At 50.6% G+C, this 24873-nt stretch overlaps 1 protein-coding gene across 4 annotated transcripts; it reads left to right on the top strand.

Moving 5' to 3' along the window:
• Positions 1 to 858: 858 nt before the first annotated feature.
• Positions 859 to 23189, top strand: LOC133347518 (uncharacterized). Of its 4 annotated transcripts, none has more exons than XM_061559846.1 (9): positions 859 to 1120; positions 2989 to 3097; positions 9603 to 9686; positions 10498 to 10602; positions 15106 to 15171; positions 16371 to 16526; positions 16853 to 17120; positions 18076 to 18249; positions 22823 to 23189. In XM_061559846.1, exons 2-9 carry the CDS (start codon positions 3041 to 3043, stop codon positions 22861 to 22863), a joined length of 951 nt encoding a protein of 316 aa, XP_061415830.1. In that variant the 5' UTR covers positions 859 to 1120; positions 2989 to 3040; the 3' UTR covers positions 22864 to 23189. The 4 variants fall into 4 exon arrangements, with proteins under 4 accessions (XP_061415830.1, XP_061415827.1, XP_061415828.1 ...); XM_061559843.1 differs by having other exon boundaries at positions 18071 to 18249; XM_061559844.1 differs by having other exon boundaries at positions 859 to 1167; positions 18071 to 18249.
• The last annotated feature ends 1684 nt before the right edge of the window (positions 23190 to 24873 follow it).

Below are 24873 nucleotides of genomic sequence, written 5' to 3'. Positions count from 1 at the left end.
GTACCGCACAACAACAGAATCAGAATCTCGACGTGTCCGGGGGAAATCCGATGAACTACGAAGCTCGCTCTACTCTTAGGTTTTTTCGGTAAAGTCACGTGGGTAAAATAATAATAATAATAATAAAATAAAATAATAACTTGATACAGTAAATGTAGCTGTGACGGTCCCACCTGAAGACGGAGACTTGTGTTGCCTCCGAAACGTCGTGATTTAATTTAGTTATTTTTCATTTATTTTATTTTATTTTTATTATTATTTTTATTTTTTGTTACCTACTTGACTTTACCGAAAAAACCTAAGAGTATGAATCCTTGCAGTCACGAAAGCTTCAAATCTAGAAGCTCTCTCTTTCGCAGATGTCCAGTAAGTTACATTGCATCAAAAGTTGCTTCGAGAAGGGGGGGGTTGGGTTGCTACAGGTGACACGAGTTCATTAGATCATCATCGCTGCTGTCAGCCGGCTGAATTACTAAATAAATAAGCAGACAACATAGGTATCTGTTTTGTTGTTGCATTATATTCATAAGCAATGGCTTTTCTAACACAAGTAAAACTCTTTTGTCCTGCGTTGACCTCGATCGGGCATAAGTAAGGCTCGTCCTTAGAGACACGTTGCCGTCTTGTTTTCTTCCAGATGTATGTCGTTACGTCTATCCAACACGAGCAAACTTCCCCACAACCAGCGGGGGCCCCCCTCCCCGCCCCCCACTACCCCCCCCCCCCCCCCACCTCCTCCTCCACCGCGACCCCTCAAGATATTCACTTCACTTCTTGGGAATTACGTCACAAGGGCGGCGTCGGGCGAGAAATAGGCAGAGAGAGCGAGAGGGAGCGAGACGGGGAGGAAGAGACAGAGAAAGTGAAAGTGGACGCGTGACAACCGTTTCCAACGGTGTCCGTGCGGAAATTACAAAAAAATTAATTCCGCGCGGATCTGCAGGAAACGTCAAGGGGGGGAGCGACGTTCGCAATAAAATGACCGAGGCGGCCCCTCGTTCGGTGGCAGTCGCAGTGCCGTGGACTCGAGCGCGGCGCGCAGAGCGGACTCCGCGTGGCGATCGAGGATCGACCGCTGGTCGCTGACCCCCCGGGACGCGGAGGCGAGCCGAGAACTCGGGTGGGTGACGGATGATCTCGCCTTGCCCGTGTCTCGCTGTGTGTCTGGTGAGTGATGAGTGGTCGGTGTGTCTGGTGAGTGGTGAGTGTGTCTGGTGAGTGGTGAGTGGTAGGTGTGACTTGTGAGTGCCTGGTGAGTGGTAGGTGTGTCTGGTGAGTGGTGAGTGGTAGGTGTGTTTTGGGAGTGAGTGGTGAGTGGTTGGTGTGTCTGTGAGTGGTGAGTGGTAGGTGTGTCTTGGGAGTGTCTGGTGAGTGGTAGGTGTGTCTTGGGAGTGAGTGGTGAGTGGTGAGTGGTAGGTGTGTCTGAGAGTGAGTGGTGAGTGGTAGGTGTGTCTTGGGAGTGAGTGGTGAGTGGTAGGTGTGTCTGGTGTGAGTGTAGGTGTCTGGTGAGTGAGTGGTGAGTGGTGAGTGGTAGGTGTTCTTGGGAGTGTCTGGTGAGTGGTGAGTGGTCAGTGGTAGGTGTGTCTTGGGAGTGAGTGGTGAGTGGTGAGTGGTAGGTGTGTCTTGGGAGTGAGTGGTGAGTGGTAGGTGTGTCTGGTGAGTGAGTGGTGAGTGGTGAGTGGTAGGTGTGTCTTGGGAGTGTCTGGTGAGTGGTGAGTGGTCAGTGGTAGGTGTGTCTTGGGAGTGAGTGGTGAGTGGTAGGTGTGTCTTGGGAGTGAGTGGTGAGTGGTAGGTGTGTCTGGTGAGTGAGTGGTGAGTGGTGAGTGGTAGGTATGTCTGGTGAGTGAGTGGTGAGTGGTGAGTGGTAGGTGTGTCTGGTGAGTGAGTGGTGAGTGGTAGGTGTGTCTTGGGAGTGAGTGGTGAGTGGTGAGTGGTAGGTGTGTCTTGGGAGTGAGTGGTCAGTGGTAGGTGTGTCTTGGGAGTGAGTGGTGAGTGGTAGGTGTGTCTTGGGAGTGGTGAGTGGTGAGTGGTAGGTGTGTCTGGTGAGTGAGTGGTGAGTGGTGAGTGGTAGGTGTATCTGGTGAATGAGTGGTAAGTGGTGAGTGGTAGGTGTGTCTTGGGAGTGGTGAGTGGTAGGTGTGTCTGGTGAGTGAGTGGTGAGTGGTAGGTGTGTCTGGTGAGTGAGAGGTGAGTGGTAGGTGTGTCTTGGGAGTGGTGAGTGTGTCTGGTGAGTGGTGAGTGGTAGGTGTGTCTGGTGAGGGATGAGTGCGGTGAGTGGTGCACCTCTTTGTGAACTTGAGTGGTGTGTGCTGAGCGGTGAAGCTCAGTTTCAGGAACCTGGTGAGTATTTGTAACAAGTGCTGAATGTGATCAGTCTGATCAGATGATTAGGTTTTAAGAGACAACCCGTCTGTATGACAGCCTGCCCTCGGGTGTGTTAATATTCATGTGTAAAAAGGTAAGGGCGCAGCCCTACAATTGCCTGCTCACGCCACGTCTGGCGGATGGGCTTCCTCTCGAGGGAGCTCTAGAGCGCATTTGGACTGCTCCCACGTTGGCGAGACGTGATGGAAGAGTTGCGAGTTCCCACACTTTGCCCGGGCGTGAAATCGTTGGAGCTGTCGGACCCCGCGTCCACGCCAGGCCGTACGAAAGATGGAGAGGGCCACTGCCGACGGTGTTCGCCACCAAATAATTGTGCGTTAGTCTGCATCTTTGCCGAGCCAAGTTGCATGCAAATTAAGTGGAGGAGGGAGGGGAATTCCAGGGAAAGTTGAGGTGGGTGGGGGGTGTTGTTCGGAGTGACGAGGGGGTTGGGGCTATTTCGATTTATTTAAAGAAACACAACGGACAGCTCAGACACTCAAACCCACCCGATGGGGTTGAAGAGCCTTGAGCTGAGAGAAAATAGCAGGGAAGTGAAAGGCTGACCCCCCCGCCCCCACCCCACTCACCACACCTTTCGTCTGCTGCTGATGTCCTATGCAGCGCTGCGCCAGGCTGCGCAGACGGGGAGCGGCTGGAGACAACCTCGGGTGAGATGCCAGAGGGAAGATCGCTGCCTGCAGCCTGTACGCGGACTTCTGCATATGTACAGGTGCGTGCACGCGCGTGTGTGTGTGTGAGTCGACTCAGCATCAAATGAGTTCCCGGTGCGGTGTGCAAACGTCGCCACGAGGGAGACAAAGGCGTGCGGGAGTGGTTGCTGCCCCCCCCCCCCCACCTCCTGTGCCGTGCCGGCCTTCAGAGGTGATCGCTAACAGCACTTGGCCCAACAGTCTGTTAAGTCTACACGGGGGATCTTTGTCTTTGTTAGAGGGTGGCCGCGTGCGTTCTGATCATATGCGGCAGTGGAGGGGCAAGCGCGCTCTGCTACGAACCCGAGTAGGATCCCCGCTCACGACCAATAACAGTGGCCAAATATTTCCACTTCGCCAAGTACCTGCTGCGGTGTGTAAACATCAGTAGATTAACGCGTTGGGGCGTGGTGTTGGGCACCCACCCTTTCGTGTGCATGTGTCCGTACATGTCTGTACGCGTGTGTGCATGCATTTTGTATACGTGTGTGTGTGGGGGGGAGCGGTAGTGTAGCGGTTAGCGTGCTGCGAACCTGGTGAGCCGAGTTCGATTCCCACTCACGGCCAACATCGGTGAAGATGATCTAAAACCGGTCCTGGGCCTCCCCTAGGTCGACTCAGCAATTATACAGTAATGCAGAGAGCGATCTGCTGTGGTGTAACGGGGATGTCTCGAGTGCCTTGGCAGCGGGCCTGCTGATGTCACGCATCCCGCTCAAACCAAATCGATATACAGGGACTCCTCTACTTACGAACAATCGACTTTCGAACTTTCGGAGATACGAACAAACCCGGTCCGTACGTCCAGTCGCCCGTTCGGACCGAGAGTCGTAAGTTCAACCGCCGCGCAATAGACGACGGTGGTGGCATCTACATCTGCAGAACGTGAAGAGCCAGTGGCATCTACGTCTACAGAACGTGAAGAACCAGTGGCATCTACATCTGCAGAACGTGAAGAACCAGTGGCATCTACATCTGCAGAACGTTAAGAACCAGTGACATCTACGGCTACCGGAGATTATACGACTTGTAAAGACATTCCCCGTGTTTCGTGTACACGCCGTACAACGTGTTTGGAATCGACCGGAGTAAAGTTGGACTTACGAACAAATCGACTTACGAACAGACCTATGGAACCGAACTCGTTCGTTAGTAGAGGAGTCCCTGTATATAAAATGCGGTGGATGTCTGCAACAAATAAGTCGGCTTCTAATTATAACGTTGCTCTGTCAAGAGTCAGATCGTTTGATTCACTTTAAGTGGTGTCGGAAAAGAACCAAGAAATTGACTACTGTAACAAAAAAAATGCGCGAATGTTCAATTAAGATCTGCTATATCGGCGTATGTACAGCGAGTTGGAAGATTAACCTTACACGCGCAAAGTTATCAGAATCGGAATATGTATTGATACTGGAGGAATCCGATGAGCTCTAAGGCTCGTTTTCACAGATGTCCAGTCGGGGCGGGTCAGAACGTTACGACAACAAACAGCAGAAGAACACGATAGTGGTGCAAAGTACATGAAAGGTAAACGACACAAATAGATTTAGTACAAATAAAACTAAACCATTCCCATGCCTACCAGGCAGAGCCCACCGAGCGATTCACTTCTGTTTCAGAAGTGACCTGGCCACAAATGAAAGCCCGACAAAGCGGCCCATCATTTGGGCATTTTTCTCACGACAATAATCGAAATCATCTCAATGCACGTTTCTAAATGTGGAGAGAAAAAAACCGGAGGACTCAGAGGGAGAAAAAGAATCGCCGTCGCCGTGATGATGCGTCGATCAAAAGAATCAGCAATCTTTATTTAGACTGGAGGAGGAATCCGATGAACAGTGAAGCTCTCAGCCGTCCAGTCGCTTCACAAACGTCCTCTCTCGCCAGTGCCCCAGCCGTCACAATTCGACTACTTCTCTACTCCACACACACGTCCCATGTTTGAGATGAAAGCCAAGTTGCACGTGTCCGTACCGAACGCGAGTGTTGCTGCATGCCCTGCATCATGACTCGAGTACTGGTCCACACCATGGGAGAAATACCTTTTTGGGCTTTCAAATGCGCATTTACGCACAACCTTAGTCAGTGCTGCCACTCGCTGAAAAAGGGTCTCTCGCAGTGACACTGTGTATGTATGTTGAACTTCTTTCGCACCGTACGCTGCCAACCGTGCTGCTCGGAGCTGCGGGGGAAGGACAACACGTGACTCGGCGCACGCTCAAATCCCGAACAGCGTTTGGCAGTTTTAAATAACAGCCCTCTAGTGTCCGATCGGTGCGGCTCAGGCGCTTGCAGTGACGGGTCAAAGGAAAGCCGATTTGCGGATCTGTTCACAAGCGGTTCGGGCCCCTTTACGTGGCTGTGGGTTCGCATGAAGCTCAAGTCTCGGGTAGGGAGGGGGGGGGGTCCGTGTGAAGTGAAGGCGGCCACCCCTTACACGACACGCGCCGCTCCTCTCCGCGTGATGTCCTCCTTGCCCCGTGCCGCGTGTTGTGGCGCCACTTGATTTAACAACATACATCAATCATGAACAGCCCCTGCGTGCGTTTCACACGTGCTTGCTTGTTTGTTTGAAACTTGCGGGGTTTTATTTTATTTTTCCGGGGCTGCGTTAGTCCTACTACGGTAATGATGCGGTTATTTTAGTTAGTTTAACACGTAGTGGGATTTCGCGACCAATATCATCAATAATAGAGGGGGTTTTTCTTGGTTAGATCGCGTAAATATATAAATGTGTCGTTAAAATCCGCCACAACTCGACGTAAGGAACGAAACCGGTGGACTTCTCCACAATTCTGACCGTCGCCTGATGAAGCTAGTTGTAATTACTGGCGAAACGTCGTACTCAGATTGTAAATATTGTGGCTTGGCTCTCCAACACACCGGTGTGTTGTTCTAGTAACGAATTGGCCACGTTCTGTTTACGTGACAAACCTTACTAGTTGGCTGTGTCGGGTGGTGGCGGGTTTAACGACACATTTATATATTTACGCGATCTCAACCAAAAAAAAACCCCTCTATTATGGGTTACATTAGTTCTCGTAACTTACGGATTTGTATCATGCTACTCCCAGACAGCCGCTGTGGGCTGATGGGGGTATGGGGAAAAAAACCTTTTGCTATTCACGTGGCGAGACGGATGCAGTAGCTGGAGACGTAAACGTGTATTGCCCGATTGTCGATGTTGTTGCTGTCAACATGCGCGCGGCGCGTGTCACGCAACCCGGCGCGGAGCGATCAGAGGTGGAACTCGGAATCCAACACAGGCGCTGCTCGTGTTGGATTCTGGGTTGCCACACACGATCAGCATGACGCCCGCTTGCGTTGTGTTGCGATCGAAACGTCGTAGTTTTTTTTTGTTATTTTCTTTGAACCTATCTACGTGACTTTACCGAAAGACCCAAAGAATTTGAATTCCTGCAGTCACGAAAGCTTTAAGTCAAGATCAGCATGAATTTCCATAAAACACAGCACTGTTTTTTTGTTGTTGGGATAATTAATTACGAGCCTTTAAATGAACATTGTACAGTGTCCATTAATGACGGTTAGTCCACAGCATGGATTAGTCACACTTGGATAGAATTGAAACTGCTGTTGTTACTGAGTTTTAGTTTTTTCGACGAAGAAAACTATCTAATAGACGACGTTTCGGGCAATGGACCTACGGAGCACACATTTTATTATTTGTGCTTGTCCACCACAGCCAACACCAAATTCTTGATGTATATTTTTATAAAAATCACGTTTGCTGGGCAAGGCCAGATATGTGTGTGGGTGTAACTGATCACGAAGATAGCGATGCGACTTTTCCATCACCGATGGGAGTCAGAGTGGCGTAGCGAGCGTAGGGACAGGAGGTGCCTTGGTCCCCCCACAGTAGCGAGAGCCACGAGTTGTGGCGCCCGTGACATGATCCACGAGCGCCCCTACAGCGTCAGGTCTTCGAGACCGTGAGCGTAGCGGAGTGATGGGGCAAGAGGAGCCGCGGTATACAATTGCCTGGGTGCGTCCGCGCGAGTCAAATGACTTATTGGGGCACCACCTCACCCATTGCCGTACCCCCCTGAGCCTATAAAGTCGTTCACGTCGCCACAGCGTCGTCACCACTTAACCCTTCACGGCAAGGCCGTAACCGTGGAGTCAACATTGGGGGGGACCAAATATTCCAGGGGGTCTGGGAGTCCCTCCCCCCGAAAAAATTCTAAATTTGAAAACTCATTTCCTGCCATTTCGTGCCTAAAATATAAAAAAAATTCACTAATACATAGGATGGACTTTATATTTATGTTTTACAATAATGTCTAATAGTGCATTGTATTACATTGCTCTGTTTTTCTTTTTTACCTTTTCTTCATTGTATGTAATGGCAGAGATTAGGGATAAATAAAGTACAACCATGACCACAATCATATAAACAGAAATCTATTTTATAGCAATATATTGGGGGGGGGGGGGACATTTTGAGCATATTTGAATATTGGGGCGGGATGTGCCCCCCCCCCCCCCCCCCCCCACTATATATTATAATTACGGGCTTGCTTCAAGGTCAATTTGAGATGAATGCAGTTGTACAGCCTGCAACCAAATCACCCGGAACGCTCTCGCTCGATCTCGTGAAATCTCGGAATCCAAGCGGGAGTTTAAATCCCGGAATGCTGCTCGGAGCAGCGACCACTGAACAGGCTGCGTGAGAGGTCTATGAGGCGTTGTGGAGTGGGCAGCAGAGGGAACTGCAGTAATAAGCACAGCTGTGTAGTGCTTCTATCCTCTCGCGTCAATCCAATCCGCCTTCACAAACCCAGTATTGCCCAACGTGAAGTAGTGTACAGGTTCTCCTCTACTTACGAACACTCGACTTACAACCCTCCCGAGATACGAACAAACTCGTCCGTATGTTCAGTTGCCTGTTTGGACCGAGAGTCGTAAGTTCAACCGCCGGAGCAATAGATGGCGGTGGTGGCATCTACATCTGCAGAACGTGAAGAACCAGTGGCATCTACATCTGTAGAACGTGAACACCCAGTGGCATCTACATCTGCAGAACGTGAAGAACCAGCGGCATCTACATCTGCAGAACGTGAAGAACCAGTGGCATCTACATCTGCAAAACGTAAAGAACCAGTGGCATCTACATCTGTAGAACGTGAACACCCAGTGGCATCTACATCTGCAGAACGTGAAGAACCAGCGGCATCTACATCTGCAAAACGTAAAGAACCAGTGGCATCTACATCTGCAGAACGTGAAGAACCAGCGGCATCTACATCTACAGGAGATTATACCATTTTTACAGCCAATTCCCCTGTTAAGTGCACGTGCCGTACAACATGTTTTGAATCGACATGAGTAAAGTTGGACTTACGAACAAATCGACTTACGATCATACCTCCGGAATATCACTCGTTCGTAAGCAGAGGAGTCCCCTGTATGGTCAAACATAACCCTCACGACTCGCGTGACGTGACGAGGCCCTCGTCCGCACTTCCGATTATCACGGTCTGCTACGTACGGTGCGAAAGAAGTTCAACCTACAGTACGTACATCCAAAATTGATTTTTTTTTTTAAAACGAGGCTGTACTGGCCGTCACGCGCGTGCGTGGTTGCGCAATAGTGAGCTGTAAATTCAGCCGGTTAACTCAACCAGATACACACTTGGCATGCTGCCCAGGGCAGCCTGCGCACGTCGCAGTACTGTACGCACGTGCGTACCAACCCTCTAAAGACGCCGCCGGAGTGCAGCGGGTCATGAGCGCAACTGGAATTGCAATCCAATGGTCGAGGCTGGGTATGGTGCGAAGAAAGTTCATCATAGCACACGTGCACGTTCCATCTCCGTGCGCGGCCTTAAATTCACCCCTTCGCGCCGCCTCCCAATCTTGCTCTGCTGATCCAGCGATATAAATAAATGGGGTAGAGCACAGCCGAAAGGCAGGAAGGCACACGGGTTGTGTATCCGTATACGGTGCTTGGCAAGAAACGCCTGCAATATAAATCATTTCACAAGCAGCCCAAACATGGCACGGCTGAATAGGCACACGCTACGGAAGCATTATAGTCTTCTTTAAGCAGAACTATTTCCCTGTTATCGCCTGGACGTCTCATCCTGATTTTCTCAAACTTTTTGCGTCACTATTTTTATACGGACAAAAAAAAAGGACTAAGAAGCTTCGGTGGTAGAAGGGGCATCCCTGCAATTTCTCGCTCGCGCCTCGAATATAGACGGGCCATCCCGATGGGGTGTTTTGGCCTACTCTTCCACACTGGCCAGCTATTCTTGGGAAGAGGTGGGGGCTTTCCCACACTTCAACCCCACCGCACGCGTCCAACCGGTCCACCCCATTCCTGTACAGGGGCTCCTCTACTTACAAGAGGTCTGTTCGTAAGTCGAATTGTTCGTAAGTCCAACTTTACTCCTGTCAATTCCAAACACGTTGTACGGCACGCATACTGAACACGGGGAATGGCTCTAGAAGTTGTATAATCTCATGTAGACGTAGGTGCCACTGGTCCTTCGTGTTCTGCAGATGGAGATGCCACCGCCCCCATCTCTTGCGCGGCGGTTGCAATTACGACTCTGGGTCCGAACACGCAACTGGACAGACGGACAGGTTTGTTCGTGTCTCTGAAAATTTCGTGAGTCGAATATTGCCAAGTAGAGGAGTCCCTGTACACCGAGGCAGTGTCCACACAGCGTTATGTACACATGTATACACTGTGTGTGTATATATGCCTGACCAGCGTGCAAAGAGTAGACCAACATCACACTTTGCGTATCGTCACAGGTTAAGTTAATGTGGTACCGATGGATGTTACATGGATGGACACGTTAAATGGCACACACGCAACTAAAAAAAAACAGAATAAGGGATAAAAACAAATGTGCACGTACATCTTTGGGAGCAAGTTACCAATTATACCCAACAAAGTGTAATGATCACCACGACTATATTAAGAGCAACCCAATACTCTAAGCGCATTTTTCTAAGTTTGGAGGGAATAAAAAACGGAGCACCCCGAAGAAAAATCCACGCAACCACGGTGAGAGAGACATGCCAACTCCAAAGATATATACAGCAGGTGTCAGGTCGGGACCGAACCCACGGACCTCCTGCATAGCAGGCGAGGGAGTTAACATCTCGCCACCACGTCGCCAAAACTACTCAAATCTCCGCTCCATCTCAGCGGCACTACGCTGTTGATGAGCAACTTTTTTTTGCAGATTTTGCTTGGGGGCGGGGGGGGGGGGCCGGGGGGCGCGGGGGAGGTGGGGGGAGTAGAAGGCTAGGAGGGGGGGTGGCCTTTATGTGCCTCTCACCAGCGTGAGAGGTGACCCATCGACCCGTCTCTCGCCACCACGGCGCCCTTCAAATCATGGCGGCACGTCACGTGGTTGTGCCCCGTGGGTTTCTGTGTTTGCAGGTGATGCTCTGGGCCGTCGCCATCATCTGCGCCGCTCTGTGGAGCAGCGCGGCCGCGTGCGGCAATCTGAACATCAGCAGGCCCGCCGCCTACCTGAGTGCAATGGTAACTTGATTCGCAATCGACGGCGCAAAAAACGAAATGCGTCGTGAAACCCTCCTCCGAACCCGACACGTGGAGACTGATTCATACCGCCGTCACCACGTGCGGATCTAGGAGTCCTTCAGCACCACCGGTGTGTTGGAGAGTAATGTCGCGACGTTTGAATGGGTGCAACGCTCCGACTGTTCGTTGCAACCGGCATCATCAGGCAGCTGCCTGAAGTGTGAAAAAGTTCCTCTATTTTTATTTTCATTCAGACGCTGTCGCCTCGACAGACCTGGTTTTCACCTGAGGACGGCTGCTTGCGTTGTGGCCGAAACGTCGTGAGAATTGTTTTATTATGTTTTATTTTTATTATTTTATTACTTCCCTTCTACGTGACTTTACCGAAAGAACCAAGAAGATGAAAGTTCCTCTACTCTTGGGCCTTAAATATGTTGGGGGGCGGGGGGGGGTGTCATCATCCACGTGCGTCCAGCAGCGAGGAATGTCAGGAAGTGATACTTGGAGGTTAATGTATTCACAATAAGTTCAGTTAGTTTTAGCTTACAATAAATATTGTTATCTGTGGTACTGTGATATACATTTATATATGCTAACGTGATGAAACTGGTTAGTCGTAGTTGTACTAGATGGTTGTTAGATTATACAAATGTATCTTCTTGGTTCTTTCGGTAAAGTCACGTAGAAGGGAAGTAATAAAATAATAAAAATAATAAAAATAAAACATAATAAAATTATTCTCACGACGTTTCAGCCACAACGCAAGCAGCCGTCCTCAGGTGAAAACCAGGTCCATCGAGGCGACAGAGTCTGAATTTCAGACAGAGTCTGAATTTCAGACTGAAAGAACCAAGAAGATGAATCCCTGCAGTCACGAAAGCTTTAAATCAAAATACAAATGTATGTTAAAGATGTGAATATAAGGTCAACATCTACGTGGTGTTACTGGTTAGGTATATCTTCTTGGTTCTTTCGGTAAAGTCACGTAGAAGAGAAATAATAAAATAATAAAAAATAAAACATAATAAAATACAATTCTCACGACGTTTCGGCCACAACGCAAGCAGCCGGTCAAGAACAGGGCTGTCGGAAAAACAGCATCTGAATGGTTAGGTATATTTGACTAGTGATATTAAATGGTGAGTAATGTTGCAATACTGCGGTCTTAGTTTCGATACAGCAAATACCACTGCTGATGGCGACGCGTTGCAAAGATAGCGTTTACTCCCCAGCGCAATGCAATTGTTTTGATGAATCCTGTGCTTCGTAGATTACAAATTACCAAAATAAATAAAAATAAAGCACCAACTTAAAACGCGCCGCCGCGCAATATTCGCTCACTGTTCAAGAGAAGTCGAGCGTCGGCATCGGGATATTTATTTTCACTGCAGCAGAAATCCGATGGGCTGTGAAGCTCTTTTTGCACAGATGTCCGGTAGGGGCATTGGGTCAGAACGGAACAACAGCAAACAATACAGAAACACGATAGGTGTGCAAAACACATAGTCTTAGATTTGACAGGAGCCACAGACAAGCGGGAGCAGATGGCGAATACTGCCCCAGAGCTCTGCGGTCCTCTTTGTATGAAGGTTTTTACTCGTAGGAACCTCCTGGTTACACCAGTCCACAGGGATTATTGTGTTCGTCGTGCAGGGAGGGGCTGGGTGGGGAGGGAGGGGCTGGGTGGGGAGGGTGGGGCTGGGTGGGGAGGGGAGGGTGGGGATGGGCTGGGTGGGGAGGGTGGGGAGGGGCTGGGTGGGGAGGGTGGGGCTGGTTGGGGGGTGGGAGGGGTGGGCTGGGTGGGGTGGGGCTGGTCACCCCGTGGTGCCCTTATAAAACTCAATGTTTAACCTACTCATGCCAGCTTGTGCCCGCCCTCACAGTCGGCCATATTTGCGGAATACACCACGCCGCCGTTGACCCTGGACATTGACCGAGCGACCCAACGTTCCTACCAGCTCCCTCTGCAGGAATGTGTTCAGCCAATTAATGATTGTTTACATATGTGAGGAAAGTGGAGCACTCGGGGAAAACCCACTCGTGCCAGTGGGGGCAACACATTATCCCATACAGATGCAACAGATGAGAGTCCAAATTTGCTGTGCCACTTTCCCCTGATGGCCACGGGAAGGGAGTTTTACAATTATTAAACTAAAACTATATATTTTTTTATTTTTCCAGGTAAGACCCACTGAGCTATGTATAGTTATTTTTTTCTCAGAAGCAACCTGGCTATCACAAATGATAGCTCAACGAAGTGGCTTATCGTGTGGACATTCATCGCAGCAGCCAAATACCCTAAACAGCACGTGTGTGCGATTCACCAACCATCGCGCCTCCGCAGTGCTGGATTACAGGCATGGGCCACCACCGACCCGGGCGAAAGTCAACATCAAGTCTTCTTCTTTCGCGTGTGCTGATGTAGACGAAGAGAAAGAATTACGATTTCACGAACAGGGGGTCAAGCCCAGATCGCCGCGCCAGGAGCAGTAGCGGGAGTGGTATCGCCGTGATGTCTCCTTCGAAGGAAAACAACAAGTGATGATTAATCAATTGGCATTGAGCTTGAAAAGACGTGGCCTTGGATAGTCTCTGTGCAAGGGGAGACTTTGCCCACACCCTGCCTGACGGAGGGCATCACGTGGGACACTCCTTTCAACAGTTTTCTTTTTTTACGGGCGAAATTATTTTGAAAATAAATCCTACCGCTTTATACAAATGTGTACGTGTAAAAAAACCCCTAAATATTTGACGGCATCCTTTCGTTTGAAATTGGAATGCGGTGAAGGGGTTAGCAAACAAACAGGCAAAAATCCCGTCAGGTTAAAATCAATTGGGTTGGCATGGCATTGCAAGGCACTGCTTCGAGTTTGGGGCAGTTTGACTCGTCTGGTAACGATTCGAAACAGATGCCTTGGAGAATGTCCGTTGCTAAATACATCACTGATTATACACTTTTCAAGACAGTTTTATTGACCGTGTTGATTTTTTGCGAGTTATTTGCTCTTCCGCAACGCTGTCAGTCATTGCCCAAATAATGTGGTTATCTGTTGCGGTTGTATTAAGGATACGGGGCTGGGGGGTCGTTATCTATCGCGGTCAGGGCAGTGGCGTGGATCCAAAATGCTTTTCAGAGTGACCTCTAACCTCCGGATATGCCACCTAGGGCATTTATAAACGTAATCATCATCATCAGCCATGATCAATCAACTGCTGGTTGAAGGGCCTCCCCAAGTCATGACCATCTCGATCCTAGCTGTAAGTATGTTGAACTTCTTTCACACCGTACAGCAAACAGAATACAACAAGCGGTTCAGTTTGGGTGTTCTTCCTCTCTAAAACTAAAATCCAAGCAACCACGAAGAGAGAGAGAGAGAGACACGCAAACTCCAAATATACAACAGGCGTCAATGGTACGGGATCGAACCCACGACCTCCTGTATACCGGGCGAGGTAGTTAACATCTCGCCATGATCGCCTGGCTCCGGACTCGTTAGTGGCACGCTGTGGCAACTGGGTTTATCTGCACGCTCCACCTTGGCGTTTTGCAGTCTCCGATAACGCCTGTGGGTTGATTCTATACCAAAGGCAACGCGCGGTAATGCGCCTGTGCTGGGCTCCTGCCGGGATACACTTTCCCTGCAGAATGTCACCGATCCAAGCACCCGCCGTTGCTTGCCACATTCGCAATGAAATTCGCCCGCATCATGTGTCACCCGAGATGGTAAAATACAAAAAAAACCACAAGGGCAGAGTTTGCAGCCTCCCATGACTGAAGCCCACGAGCAACAAACCTTTGGGTCAGACTGCTTGGGTCTGCTTGGTCGGCGTGGTTTAGATCAGGAGGGGAGGCAGGGCCGGATTAAGATTCTGAAGGCCCCGGGGCTACATGTACTGTGAGGCCCCCAGTAATATTTTCAAAAGGAAAACAAAGTTTAAGAAAGATAAAATTAAATTTTTTGACAAGGCTAACAACAAATAAAATTCAGCATTCACAAACGAAATCACTTTTAACTTCATCTCTGGATGTTCCTCCAGCTGAGCGGTAGGGCGACGATCCGATCGCCTACCGCGGTGGTTCTCAATCTGTGGGTCGGCGGGAGTGCGGGGGCGGCAGGCTGCGGCATGGACACTGTGCAGGAGGAGTTGTCAATGTGCGCAGTGGTTGTCGGTGTCACGTCGCGCCGACAAAAACACACGAATGCACAACAACATTAAGGAAATTATGTTTGCGATAACGCGTTGCGAGTGGTGCACGAGCACAAACAACAATAAAGCTCGAGACAATGTGATTATATATACGTACTATGAAGGGCCATTGTTTAGTAACGTTACTTATTCGACACATCGTGGGTAGGCGGCATTCATCCGAAATTCGGTAGACAAATCGCCGTGAATTAATTAAAATCTTGCTTTCACTTGCCTCGTGCTTCAAACGAAAGTGGCCTCTTCCAAGCCAGCAATGACACCGTGCGTGCATCCTTGTGGCTGCTGTTCGAAAAGGCAGACTTCCCCCAGGACTACTGCATCGAGTCCGCGGGCCACCTCTCCCCAGGGGACAGCACGCTGGTGAGAGGCGCACGACGGCCACCCCATTCCAGCCCTCCACTCCTCCCACCTGCCTCCCCTCCCTCCCTCCCTCCCTCACTCCCTCCCTCCCTCCCTCCATCCCTCCCTCCCGCCCCTCCCGCCCCTCCCTCCCCTTCGTCCCTCCCTCCCCTCCTCTCCCCCTAACGATCAGACGAGAAAGATGCTCGGTCTTTCGGCACTTTACTTCGTTCATCATGTCGTTTTTTGTTTGTATTTTTTTTTGCTTATGTGCTCCCTTTTTTATCAAAGATATAACGCGGGTTTCCCGTGTAGCATTAGTCCCATTGTGTGTTACTGTGTTCATAGACACCAACAAGAAAACAAATCACCCTCAAAAACCCATCACCAGATCCCCTGCTGCTGCGCTACCAGCACCATAGCGGCGAAGGCACCTGCCTGACCTCCCTCCCCTTCCTCCCCTCCCCTCCATCCCTCCCTCGCCGCCCTTAGCAAAAGCTCTGGACACAAGTTGCTCATTGCCAGTGCAGTGCCGCTGAGAGGGAGTGGAGGGTCGGGCAGTTCGGTTGCCGCGGTGGTGGAGAGATGTTCACTCGGAAAAAAGTTCGTGGGTTCGATCCCAGATTCAGACCCTGACGTCTCTATATTTGGAGTTTGCGTGTGTCTCTCCCAGGCCTCCAAAAACCTTTTCGCAGCCCTGCTCATTGGGTGATAATCTAAAAAGAACTGAGTTTGCATTCGTAATCAGAGGGCTGAGTTTGCATTGCCGAGTTGATCATCTATGATTTTAAGCCAAGCAGCTGTCTGTGATTAAGCTGGGTTCTCAAGTTTAGTGAGTTGATGGCCTTATCCTGGACACCAATTACTATAAATAAAACAATCACATTCAATTATTTTGTGATTAGCGCAGCGGTTAGCGCGCCGCGCTACAAACCCAGTGACGATTATCTGAACCAGTCCTGGGCCTCCCATAGGTCGATTCAGCCTCAAATGAGCACCTGGTGCGGTGTAGAAACATCACCACGGGGGAGACAAACACAGGTGGCGTGGTACTGGACAACCTACCCACTCACGTGCCACCTTACACGAGCTGCTCGCTAGCAGCACTTGCTCCAACAGTTTGTATAAAGCTACACGGGGGGAGATCTTTGTCTTCGGCGTAGCTGAGGATGTGCGCCTGCGTGTGTGTCCCCCCCCCCCCGGGCCGGCCACGTGTGCAGGACGCTCGCTGCATCCTGCACGTGTGGTTCTCCATCATGGGTGACACGCTCAGCGAGCTGCTGCGCAAACTGGACCAGGGCGGCCGCCTGTACAGGGACGTGGAGAACCTCTTCAACTACGCGAACTCCGTACAGATCGATTGCGTGAGCGTGAACGTGAGCAACACACGCCACCCCCCCCCCCCCGCGGCTCTGTGTCGTTTGTTTGGCAACGCGTTGGTGAGATGTGAACTCCCTCGCCTGGCATGCAGGAGGTCTGACGTCTGTATATTTGGAGCGTGCGTGCGTCTCTTCCCGTGGTCGTGTGGTTTTTTTTTCTCTGCGTCCTCCTCTGGTTTTTTCCCCCCTGCTGTAATGATAAGCCAGTTCGTTGAGCTATCATTTGTGGGCGTTTACTGCTCATCTGCGAGTCGTGCAGCCAGTCACTCGGTACTGCCTGATGCTTCTCACTTCACTTCTAACCCCCCCCCCCGACTGCGCAGGAGAATACGTGCTCGCTCAGCGCGCTGGTGCACAAGGAGGCGATCACGCCCAGCTACTTCCGCGCGCTGATGCTCAAGTCCTTCCAGGCGGTTCGGTTCATGAACGGGCAACCCGGCGCGGTGCCAGCTACGGTGCTTGCTCGCTGGCTGCCCACCGAGTCGGCCGCACAGCTCGGCAAGGCTTGCGTCTGCTCCGAGGTGTGCCGGCCCGCGGCAGAGACGACGTCACCGCCGGTCTCGTCCCAGACGAACGCCGCCCGCGCCGCAGGTGTGCGACCCCGAACGTGGCGCGCGCCTCTCTCCCACAATCCTGACCCACCTGGGCCACGTCTCTCGCCATGGTGCTGGCATGTGGCCGACACTTGTCACCTTGAATCCACCTTGTCAACCCCCCCCCACTTCTCGTCCCATCCCATAACCATCACCAACTTCACCCCACCCCCGTCCCCGCTTTTGCCGACTTAATCACGTGGCACGTCGCGCCGGACACGATCCACCTCGCCAAACAACAACAACAACTGGCGCCATTCACCACTAAGTGGCGGTGATGACACCACGACGCTTGTGCCATGCTAGGTGCTCTTTGAGGCCACGTGAAGTGTCGACGGCCCACTGACAGGAGACCACGGAACGGACCCAGGTGCCGTGGGTTGACTGAATGAAATTATTGGCGGACGCACCAACTGTGCCCCCTACTGTGTCAACTTGCTGCGTTCTAGCTGCCCGGCACTCTGCTCATTGTTGTGAGCGTCGCTCCTCTGCCCTCCGTCCGTTGTTGCTGGAGGGCGACCGCCTCCACAGAGGCCGATCTTTACTACGCTCATACCGATCATCGGCAAAGTCTAATCAACTCCACATCCTTCGAAACCGCATCAGATTATATTTTATCCAGCCCATGCCATGCCCATAATAACGCTTTTTCCTGGGTTAGATCACGTAAATTTCCATGCGTCTTAAAACCCGCCAACACCCGACACTGCCAAGAAGTGTGGTTTATCACGTAAACAAAACGTGGCAATTAGTTACTACTTCAGTGTGTTGGAGAGTAAACCCACGACGTTTACAATTCGAGTCCCCTGACGTTTACGTACTCAAAATTGCCATGCCCGTTGGAGCCCCCCTCTCTCTGACCGAACAGAAGCTACTTGTCCATGTCACCCCCCCTCCCCCAATCCGTCCACCTGCCCGTAACGCCCCTACGCACCCCCGCCCACTAAGGGAAGGTTGGAGAGACGGAGGTGGCCTCGGAGCGACTGTGGGGGCTGCTCGTGGTGCCGCTGGGCGCGCTGTGCGTGACGCTCGCCGCCCTGTTGTGGAGGCGGCTGGGGCGTCCAGCCCCACGCCTGCCCCCCGCCACCACAGGCCGCACGGCCCCCCCACACCGGGTCCCCCCCAAGGTAAGCAGCACAGGCGGCGGCCGCGCTGCGTCACCGCACGTAAAATGTAACTTTTTTATTTTTATTTTACCAGGTAAGGTCTCACTGAGCCTTATAGAGCTCTTTTTCAGAAGCGACCTGGCGGTCACACATGATGGCTAAGTGACTTGTCACCGTGTGGGAATGTACAGCAGCCAAAAACTCTGCACGCACGTTGATTCTAAATGTTGGAGTGGAAAAACCGGAGGACCCGGAGAAAAATGACCACGCGACCACGGGCTGAGTGAACACGCAAGCTCCACAAGAGCAGGCATCTGGGCCGGGTTTGGGATCGAATACACGACCTCCTGCACACCAGGCGAGGGAGTTAACATCTCGCCAAATGCGGTGCCTCACGTCAAGGAAAGAAAATTGCATTGCCTGAAACGTCGCCTATAGTATATATTTATTTTCCCCATTCAAGACCACGTAGTGTTATTGACGGATGTGCTGAGTTTTATTATTATTATTATCTCTGCCTTCTTCTTGGTTCTTTCGGTAAAGTCACGTAGAATGGAAATAATTAAATAATAAAACATAATATTATTATTCTCACGACGTTTCGGCCACAACGCAAGCAGCCGTCCTCAGGTAAAGAACAGACAGAGTCTGTCTTATCGACAGACTTGTTCTTCACCTGAGGACGGCTGCTTGCGTTGTGGCCGAAACGTCGTGAGAATTATTTTATTGTTTTATTTTTATAATTTTATTATTTCCATTCTACGTGACTTTACCGAAAGAACCAAGAAGATGAATCCCTGCAGTCACGAAAGCTTTAAATCGAAATATCTCTGCCTTGTGCACCACTTCCGACGCACCAGCATCACGAAATAACGTTGTGTTGATATCGACTGTTCATACAAGTAAAGTTGGGCTTGAGAAGGCCAGATCGATGGCCAGTGGTGAAGACTAACAGCGGAGTGGCAGCCAATGGAAGGAAGCCCACCTAAAAAGGAGTGCGTTCGACTGCAGAGATGGAACGATGAAATCAGCTCACGTGCGGGAGCCAAACTTGGATTTTTGACTTCGCAAGACCGTGAGACAAATTTGGCAAGAACTTGGGAAGGCCTTCATCCAGCAGTGGATAGATCATAGCTGTTGTTAGTGATGGAGGATTATGACATATTCTATAGGCAGTTCTTTTGTCCAGCATTTGCTCGCTTATATGTGTTGCCCTGCCACCCGATTGTATATTTGTGGACTTTAAGCTGGAAAAACCATGGTTACTCGCAACATTACCTTCACTCAATGATTTATCTACCTCACCCACTTACCAGACCATGGGTCATAACAACACGCACACTCAATCACCCACTCACCCACTCACCACACTGCAGGTCACAACAACACATTCACACACTAGGGGGGGTCGAGGGTTCTCATCCGGCAGCGGACTGATACAATTGCACGACATCATGCTCCTCGTTATATTTAAGGCTGTCCCCGGGTTACGGAAGGGTTAGGTTCCCGAGAATGATCCGTAACCTGAATTTTCCGTATGTCGGAGACTGAACAATTTTTTTCCCCCAAAATCGAAATCAATTCCACGTAACCTAATAATAGTGAAGAGCGAGGAGGCGTAAGGCTGCCCGCCTCACGCCTCCTCGCTCCACGGTATTCATCCGCAACCCTCACCGCGGCTGCACTACTTGCACTTACGTAACTAACGCAAACATTTCCACGTGTTGATTAAAAAAAATGTGTTATGGGAGCATTTACGTAAGGTCGGATTACCAGGTGTTCCACAACCCAGGGAACTGTCTGTACATGCATATCTATGACATCTACCTGTGCTGGTGTGAGATAAAGAATGCAGGAAACTTTAGAGCTCCGATTCTTGTGCTGCTTTGTACAAGCTGCTGGGTTTGGTTTCAAGCAGGGAAAGCGTTTTAGTTTTTTTTTCATATGTTTCTAGATCCCTAATTCAGCCTCATGATCTTGAGGCCTCCAGTGCTGTGGAGGCGTATGGGTTGGTGTGTTTTTTTTGCGACAAATGTTTCATTTTCCCATGGGCGATGATGAGGTGCCAATACCCTTGAGTCGCCAGGAGAGGGCGGTTCACTCCGTCTCGTGTGAGCTGGAGAGAGATCGTGGCTTCGGGGCCGTCCATAAATGACGTCACGCACCTAGGGAGGGGGGGGGGGAGTCAGACATCTGTGACGATGTGTGACGAGGGGGGGTGAGAAATGTGACATCGCATCAAAATGCGCAACTTTAAATAAATACAGACAACACGTTCTACTTAATTAAATAGACTTTTTAATAAATGTTTTCTCCTGCAGCATCAGAGTGCAGCGCCACATTAAATACGCACTACAATGGCAATAGTTTAAAGAGATTTGAAGCATGTTTTATTTTTTAGGGGGGGGGGGGGGCAGAGCTTTGTGACGTCATATTTGACGGGAGGGAGTCTGACTTTTTTTGTGACGCCGTGTGACGAGGGGGGGGGGGGTTCAAAAATCGTCCAAAATCGCGTGACGTCATTTATGGATGGCCTCTTATCTCCGGGTGCTCCGGTTTCCTCCGACGCGCGTGTAAACCACTCGTCGTAAGAAATCAGTTGACATTACCTACCCTAATCACCCAGAAATGTCTGTCCGTCCCGCGCGTGACGTCACTCCACATGAGCCCCCCCCCCGCGTGACGTCACTCAACATAAGGCCTACCCCCCCTCATTAATATTCATGAGTTGGTGGATTTGTACACTAACGCAGAGAAAGGTCGAGATGAATGAAATCATTTGTTACGCAGAGTCGCTTCAAATATGACGTGTCCTTACAGAAAGTGGCGGTAAAAAATAAATCGACGCAGCACAGTGCTACATCCGTGCGTGACGTCACTGCAACCCCCCCCCCCCTTCATTAATATTCATGGGAGCGTGGAAATTTACACTGACGCACAAGACGGTCGCGCACTCCACATGCCGCACCCCTCCCCTCATTAATAATCATGAGCGGGTGACGTCACTCCACATGTCGCACCCCTCCCCAATAACCATTAGCGGGTGACATCACTCCACATGCTGCACCCCTCCACAATAACCATTAGCGGGTGACGTCACTCCACATGTCGCACCCCTCCCCAATAACCATTAGCAGGTGACGTCACTCCACATGTCGCACCCCTCCCCAATAACCAATAGCGGGCGACGTCACTCCACATGGGGCAACCCCCCTCCCCCCTCCTTATTAATCATGAGTTGAACAATATTTCTATTGAATATTTCAGATTTACTAATATACACCCGTCCTTCAACGGGCTAGTCTTAAAATTAAAACCCTTAATGACGCGGGGGGGGGGGGAGGGGGAACCCTCCTGAATAAGACTCCTTGGACACGGCTGTGGCTTTCCTGGATAGCTCCGAATCCGTGTGTTTATTTCCTTACTTGCTTCATGAACTGCTCACAAACGGTGTGACGTGAGATGCCTTCGCCGGGGTTTATTCGATGGGTCCACTCAACCGATCAATCTGTCAATGGATGCCTCAATGCTGACACGTGCTCAGATGGCGATTGGTTTACAGCCATTTGCCAAAGTGGTGCTCACCACTGCCCTGTGAATCCAGAGACATCAAAGTAAATTATCAATCATGGCCAACAATCATGGCTAACAATCATGGCCAACAATCATGGCCAACACCAGCGGCGAGTGATATATGAAACGGGTTTGGGCTGCCAGCCGCCCCCCCACCTTCCACCCCCCTCTTCACAAACCCATACTGAGCAGCGTGGTGAAGTATGGTCAAACGACCTCCATGCCTAACACGCAAGGCTGCCACCTTGTCCTGGTTCTCACAGGATCGCCCCGGACAGGCAGCTGTCCTGGGAAATCTATCAGTCTTCCTGGGACATAAAAATGCTCCAGTTTTTGACAGATAATAATACTAATGATCGCAATGCCCCACTCAAGATAATGCATTCAGTTGACGTTCTCCCAACGTCCGGTATTGTGAGATAGTTTTCCTCGCACCATTGACATGTCCAGATTATTGTTGTGCTTCAGAGGTGGCAACCCAACTGGCTGACAGAAGTCGATTGAGGCGTTGGATTGTCAAAGCCCTGCAAACGATTAGCAAATGTTACAAACTTTTGTAACCTAGTATTTGGATCAATCGTATCACGTTCACTAGTTCTGTTAAAGTTGTTCTGCACACTTACGGCATAGTCGCTATTCTCATGAATTGTCTGTGCCGGCCACTATAAGATGATTTTATCACCAATGGCGATAGCACCAAATAGCTCAAAAGTACTCCAATTGCAAATGTTGTGGGTTTACTCTCCAACGCACCGGTGTGCTGTACTCGTAACGAGTTGGCACGTTTTGTTTACGTGACAAACCTCACTAATTGGCTGTGTCGGACGATGGTGGCGGGTTGAACGACACATTTAAATTTACGCGATCTAACCCCCCCCCTCCCCCCCCCAAAAAAAAACTTTATTACGAATAGCTAAAGTTTGCATTTTCAATTCCATTCGTCGTGCCCGATTTTGTAACACACTCAACAGAAAATAAATCCCTATATATATCAGCACCCTTCGCTTGGTCTCGTCCCCAGCGCCTGCCGTTGCTCCAAACGCGCCTCGCGAGAGCACCTGACGGCCGTGCGGCTCGAGGAGCCGAGCCGCACGGCCCCGTCGGCGCAGCGGCGACCCCAGACGACGAGCAAGCGGCGAGCAGCAGCAGCGGCCGAGACGACACGTGAACGGGCGGCGAGCGCGCAGCCTTGCCTCCTCGACGTCGCGAAATACATCTTCGGCCGCTCTGCACGGCCTCCTCCCCCGCCGCTACCGCCGCCCCTCGCCGTAGTCTAGAGCCGAGATGGGCAGCTCCCCCCCCCGCCGGTGGCAGCAGCCGTCCGCTGTGGTGCGGCGCGATGGAAACGCGGTGCCGGGCCCCGAGAATTGCGCAGTAGCCTGCCTGTAGGGAAGGGGTTTGGCGGGTGTAGGGGGGGAGGTGGGGAGAGATAGGGGGGAAGGTAGGGGGGGGTAAGGGGGGAGGTGTGGGGGGATAGGGGGGAAAGGTGGGAGGTAGGGGGGAAGGTGGGGGGATAGGGGGGAAGGTGAGGGGGGGTAGGGGGAAGGTGGGGGGGTAGGGAGGGAGGTGGGGTGGGGTAGGGGGGAAGGTGGGGAGGGGTAGGTGGGGGGTTAGGGGGACAGTGGGAGGGGGTGCGCACGATGTCAGGGGTTTGGTTTGATGCGTTTTCCCCATTTAAGTGATCCGTCCAAATGTCCAAATTGACAACAAGCAGTTGGCGGAGGTGGCTGCGTGTGGATGGGCGCGAGCCACACGCCCCGGGCGACGAGAACCTCGCTGGGGCGAGAACGCGTCGTGCGGAAACGCGTTCGGCGGCAGCTTGCCGGACCGCCTTTCCCCCGCGTGGAACGGAGGTGAGGACTTTGGGCCGCGTCGTCGTCTGCTTCCATCGTCATTTGCTAAAGTGTTGCGGCTGCTCGCTCACTTCGCTCGCGGCCAACTGGGCGACAAGCGAATAACCCCATCACGATAGTTCAGGCCGTGTGAGCGCAGACAATTGTGCTTTTTGGAGAGATGGTTCATCCGCAAACCGGATTATCCACCGATGGATGTAATCGAGAGTTGGCCGTGGGTAATGAAGAATAAAAATTTACAAATACAACTGCAGCAGTCAGTCACCAGCGTATTAAAAACGAATTCAACATTTATTTATTTTTCAGAAGAGATCTGGCATCACCAACGAGAGCTCAAAGCGAGCTGTGCACTGTCACAACCGCGGCATAGCCCACGATAAGAGACTAAATATATACATATACATACAATTGTCAATAAATTTATTTGCACAACGAGTCTTCACACTCAGTGGGGCTCTCCTGAGCATACAAAGGGACGTGATTTATCCAGATTTTAAGTTTCCGTGACTGCAGGGATCCATACTCTTTGGTTCTTTCGGTAAAGTCACGTAGGTAGAAAATAAAATAAATTAAATCACGACGTTTCGGGCGCAACACAAGCGTCTGTCATCAGGTGGGACAACCACAGCGAGAAACAATTGCTGAAGTGGGCCCACTTTTGCTGAAGTGACTTTACCGAAAGAACCAAAGGGACGTGATTTATATTCCCCTTCATTCTGCCGGAACTTGTTGATGCTTTATTAATTTTAAACAAGTAAACCCGTAAAAACAAAGATTTTCACTATAAATCCTTTATATGCGTGGCATCGGGGCGGCTAGAGTCCTCCCGTCCTCTGGCTTGAGATGGCTGCCACCTATGGGTCAGATGATTGTCTGGCAGCATTAAACAATTGGTAATTAAATATTTTAAAAAAATTCCCTAAACAGTGTAAAATTTAGGAAATATTTTTTCACGAAAATGCATTGTCACGCACAACGAGTCTGTGTGCAAAATGTCAGCTCGATTGGATCACGGGAAGAGGGTTAAAAAACGACCGAAAGATTTGCACGGTCCTAAGCAAGCAAGCGAACTTAATATAAAGGATTTAAAAACTAATCAATAACGTGCCAATGAGCAAACATGCATTTCCCCGCAGCTAGTTTGCATGGAAGTTGTGTTTAACAGCGATACTAATAATACTAAAGTGTGAGATATTTGGCATTCGCGCCTTTCCTAGAG

Source organism: Lethenteron reissneri, chromosome 26, assembly GCF_015708825.2.
Source record: "Lethenteron reissneri isolate LAM-NWPU_2019-01 chromosome 26, ASM1570882v1, whole genome shotgun sequence".
In the NCBI taxonomy this organism is placed as follows: Eukaryota; Metazoa; Chordata; class Hyperoartia; order Petromyzontiformes; family Petromyzontidae; genus Lethenteron; species Lethenteron reissneri.
This window is presented reverse-complemented; position numbering and strand designations above follow the sequence as displayed.